General features: G+C 46.2%; 1 protein-coding gene across 1 annotated transcript in view; it reads right to left on the bottom strand.

Moving 5' to 3' along the window:
• Positions 1 to 2,937, bottom strand: part of GSDMC (gasdermin C) — a 22,108-nt gene extending 19,171 nt beyond the window's left edge. Inside the window, exons 1-2 of the mRNA XM_007943423.1 lie at positions 2,718 to 2,937; positions 1,480 to 1,669 (exon numbers count right to left, since the gene is read on the bottom strand). Of these exons, the coding sequence (XP_007941614.1) occupies positions 1,480 to 1,669; positions 2,718 to 2,937 (410 nt within the window). The remainder of the gene's footprint in view (positions 1 to 1,479; positions 1,670 to 2,717) is intronic.
• Between the last annotated feature and the right edge of the window lie 2,149 nt (positions 2,938 to 5,086).

Below are 5,086 nucleotides of genomic sequence, written 5' to 3' on the forward strand. Positions count from 1 at the left end.
CTTTTATACCTGAGAAACATGACATGTCTCTCACCCCATTTAGTAGAAATATCTAATTGCTTTTTCTTTTCTGAATTTAAAGTTTTGATTTCAGCCTTATTCCTTTTGGGGCTAATACAGTTTGTCCTTGAAAGTTCAGCTTCTTTAAATGCTGAAAGGAATCTATAAGGACTTGTTGTTTCTTTTTTCTTTCCATGCAGCTACAGAAATTCAGATGCTGTTTGTACCCTCAACGGTCTTCACAGTTGTTAGTTCTAATAAGGGTCTTGTAAGAAACCAGGAGGAGCTCTGCTGGCGTCGTGGTTAAAGCTTTTGGTTGCTAACCAAAACGCTGGTGGTTCGAACCCACCAGCTGGAAACCTTATGAGGCTACAAGGGTTGCTTTGAGTTGGAATCAACTTGATGGCAATGGGTTTTGTTTGGTTTCTATTTAAGAAACCAGGAGGGTGTGCTGGCGGCGCAGTGGTTATGTGCTGGGGCGCTAACAGAAGGGTCAGTGGAATATTGTGGCAGTCTGCTTCCGCAAAGATTTACAGCCTTGGAAACCCTATGGGGCAGTTCTGCTCTATCCTATAGGGCTGCTATGAGTCAAGATTGACTCAATGGCAGTGGGTGAAATGAGTCAAGACACCAGGAGTAGAGAAATTGTGCAGTGTCCTAATGAAATTAACTTGTAGTTTCTGAAACAGTCTGTGATTTTTGGCTGGTTGCTTCCTTAATACTTCATTGCCTTGGTAAGAATACTATTTAAATCAACACTTGTGTTTTCTAAAAGATAAAAGGACTTTGGAGGGTTTCTGTTTAAGCAAGAAGAAAGTTGCCACCGGACAGCCGTCTTTCCATATGCATGGAGATAAATTAAACCCCAGGACCCTGACGCATACTTGATTCAAACAGAGTTTCAGTGTCTGTTTCTCATTTACATTAATACTTTGTTCATTTATTTTTCAATTACTAATTTCGTCATCGCCCACCTTTTCCCTGACCCCACTAAATATAGCTGCTTTAGGTCAGGCGTCTTATCTGTCTTGTTCATCATTCTATCTCCAGCTCATCATAGCACCAAACCCAAAACCAAACTCACAGCCACGGAATCGGATCCGACTCATAGCGACTCCTCCTTGGGTTTCTGAGGCAGTATCACTATGGAAGTAGATTGCACCGTCTTCCTTCCGAGGAGTTACTGGTGGGTTTGAACCACCAGCCTTCTGGTTAGCAGTCACATGCCTTAGGCACTACGCCACCAGAGCTCCCACATCATAGCATAATAATGGACAATTACTGTTCTAATAAATACATATCAGGTAACTAGTGACCATTTGTTGAATGAATGAATGAACAAATGAATTCACCAGAAGGAGGCATAATCTGTGATGTCATCATCTCCATTCCTAGCCTCGGCAGCAACGCCTGTCTGCCCATGAGGAGGACGTTCTAGGGGCTGTGCTGACTCAGTCCTGTCTTTTCTCGCGGGCTCACCTCTTTTGAAGGGCTGTCCAGGTGTGGGGTGGGATTCTAACAAACTGCAACTCGAGGGAGGATTCTTGGTATGCAGTAGCCTCCCCTGATACACTCGTTTCGAGCGCAATGTTGACCTCCACATCCACACCCCCTTTGTGCTTCTGGAACTCAGTGATATTGAAGAGGAACGGTTTTGTTGAGACAGTTTCTGGGGAGAGAAAGTTGACCTTAGGTTGGGCAAAAATGAAGTTTGGAATAGCTACTGTGTAAAATGGGAGCTCTGGTAGCATAGTGCCTAAACGCACTTGACTGCTAACCAGAAGGCTGGCGGTTCAAACCCACCAGCCACTCCTCGGAAGGAAGGTTGGGCAATCCTACTTCCGTAGTGATACTGCCTCGGAAACCCAAGGAGGGGTCACTATGAGTCGGGGCCGACTTGATGGCAAATAACAACAACAACAACAACTGTGTAAAATGGAAAAACTGAAGCTTCCTCAGCCCTAGAGTGCTCTGGGTGTTACAAATGGTTGACGTGCTTGGCTGATAACTCAAAGGCTGGAGGTTGGAGTTCCCCCAGAGGCATCTCGTGAGAAAGGCTCATGATCTACTTGTAAAAATCAGCCATTGAAAACCCAGCAGAGCACAGCTCTACTCTGACACACATGGAGTTGGCGAGAGGCAGAGTTGACTCCATGGCAACTGGTTACTGCTTATTTTGCTCCAACCCTCCTTCACACTGGACGTGTCTCAGTCAGGAGGCCAAATGTTTAATTCCGTCCAGGAGCTGATTAGCAGGGATAGTATCTTCATCCTAAGAAATGAGGACAGCACTTGTGCAGGAGACGCACAGGCCATCTTGCCTGATACAGTGTCTCCTCTCGCAACAGATACAGCACGCGGCCCGAGGAGGCAGCGTACTGGGGCAGACAGGCATGGCTTCGGGTCCTAGTTCTGCCAGCTTCCAGGTATGGAACCTGGCACAGATGATTTTACTGCCTTCAATTTCTCTTATGTGAAATGAGGGTAACTTCCGTACCTCCACAGGTTGATTTAAGTATTAAATCAACAAATGTTGCCTGGGCCCAGATAGTGAGTAGATCCTCTAATAATCTTAATTCCTTTTCCTTTATCTTTAGGGAAGACTGTTCCTGATATCTGCCTGGCTGGCTGGTACTGGGAATCTTGGTTGTTGGGCTCCCTCTGTCTGAGCATCCGTATTTTGTCCTCCTTGCCCCCTTCCCACTGGCTGGCGGTACCTGGGACTGAAGAATTTGGCTCCAGGATGTCCATGAGGGAGAATTCAGTTGGAATGTCAGGTTGTTTCCAAAACCGTGAGAGAAAGTTGGCCTTCTTCTTCCGTATCACGTTAAACTGATGGAATTTGGTGGCGTTGCTCAGGTTGTTGATGGGCTTCAGATCTCCTCTCCCCACCTCTTTGAGCAAGTTCTTGACATAACGCTCAAACATGGAGGTCATGGCGCTGGGAGCGGCTATAAGGGGAGTAGAGAGTTAATTGAGAGGGAGAAGAAGGTAGGGAATGTGTTACAGATCTGTGATGTTTTTCCTAAATGGATGGGATGTGCACATGTGATCGCCAGCTGTAAGGTTAGAATAGTGACTGGAGTGTAACTCTCTCAACTCCGGTGTCCTGTGAAGTCATTGCTTCTTATGCCTGGAGGAGGAAGCCTCTGAACCCCCTTGCTCCTGATGTGTGGGAACTGTAAGGCCAAGAATGGCTGGCTTCTCTGTTAATGGAAGGGCATGAGAGAAGTTCAGGTTTCTGTGAAGAGCATATGAGTAGTGCTTGTGGGGTGATGGTGTTTGTTTTACAGAGAAAGCCTCCCTGAAAAGTGACATTTGAACAAGGAGTTAACCGAGGTGAGGAGTGAACTATGTCTCTAATTTGGGATAAAAAGATTTCAGGTAGAGAAACTAGCAAGTGCGAAGGCTCTGAAGCCAGACATGCCTGGGATAAGTGAGGCAGAGGGAGTGAGATGAGTTCAGAAGATGCCAAGGGTCAGAGGGCAGGCCCTTGCTGGTCACTGTAATGACTTTGGTTTGCTTGGAGTGAGATGGGGTGCCTTGGAGGGTATCTGACGCATCTTTTGAGCCAGTGGTTGCCGTGTTGGCCGTGGACTGCAGTAAGGGCAGAAATAGAGGGTCTAGTTAGCAGGTGCATCTGTCAGGGTTCTCCAGGCAAACAGGACAAATACTTGCTTGTTTATTGCTTTTAAGGAACTGGCTCATGCAATTGTGGGGGCTTGACAGTCTGAAGTTGTAGGGTAGGCCAGTAAACTGAAAACTCAGGCAGGAGTTGAGCCTAAGGTCTTGAGGGAGAATTTCTTCTCTGGGAAACATTGTTTTTGCTTTTAAGGCCTTTCAACAGGGTGAATGAGGCCCTATAGTCAATTGATTGCAGATGTTAAGACCACATCCACAGAGTTTCTTTACAGCATAGAGTTTGATGAAGTAACTGGTTACCATAGCCTTGCCACGCTGACATAGGAAACTGTCACATTGCTCTTGTCCAGGTGGCAGCTGATGGTGCATTGAGCCACATGCTGTCATTGCAGCTGCTGACACATGGTCATTTCTCGTCAACATCTACAATGGCTGTCACATTCAGGGACACTTAATGAAAGCGCTACATATAAGCCAGAGCAGTAATTCAGAAATGAGTTGTTCGAGAGTCCTGTGAATACAGGAAGGTAAGGAGTGGTGGGTGTTGAAGCAGCAGAGGAGGTGAGGGGAGGGAATCCTGAGTCCTGGCAGGTAAACAGGAGCTTGCCTGGAAGAATTCCAATGAATAAAGTGTATGTGTATCTGGCACGTCTTATCTGCACTGAGTAGGGTACTTTAAGAATAAGCTAGGGTCATTGCAGTGGACCCCTTTGGCTCTTCCAGAAGAGATTACATAGGTCATAATATGCAGACAGGGAGAGCTGACATAGTGATTTGAATAATTCACATTTACGCCTGTGGTCTGTATATACAGTGAAGTAGCATATGCATGAGCAAAGCGTATGTAACAGTAATGCCCGTGTTAGTAGCTGGAACAAGTCGTAAGTGTTACTGAAGCAACTCTCTAGCAGGATGATCTTTAAGGAACAGAGCATAAGATAGCTAGAGCATAAGGCCTTGTCAGGGCCTAGAGGGACCAGCAAGCACCTGGTTCATCAGTAACTTAAGATCCAGTTGGCCGTATTGGATGATTTCCAGTCACCAGTTTGTTGTTGGTTGCTGTCGTATTGGCTCCGACTCAAGCACCCTTACGCATAACAGAACGAAATGGTGCCTGGTTCTGTGCCAGCCTCATGATCATTGGTATGTTTGCACCCATTGTTGCAGCCACTATGGCAGTCATCTTGTGGAGGGATCTCACCTTGTCACTGACCCTCTACTTGACCTTTTCTAGTGATTGGTCTTTCCTGATGACATGTCCAAAGTAAGTGGGACAAAGCCTCAGCCTTCTTGCTTCCCAGGAGCGTTCTAAGCTTGACCTGGTAATTTTCTGGCAGCCCGTGCTGTATTCAGTGCACTCTACCAACACTGCAACTCAAAAGCATCAATTTTCCTTTTGTCCACTGTCCAGCTTCTCATGCATATGAGGCAATTGAAAATACTG

The sequence above is a fragment of the Orycteropus afer genome, unplaced genomic scaffold (genome assembly GCF_000298275.1).
Source record: "Orycteropus afer afer isolate SDZICR_OR568_19922 unplaced genomic scaffold, OryAfe1.0 scaffold00106, whole genome shotgun sequence".
Lineage (NCBI taxonomy): Eukaryota > Metazoa > Chordata > Mammalia > Tubulidentata > Orycteropodidae > Orycteropus > Orycteropus afer.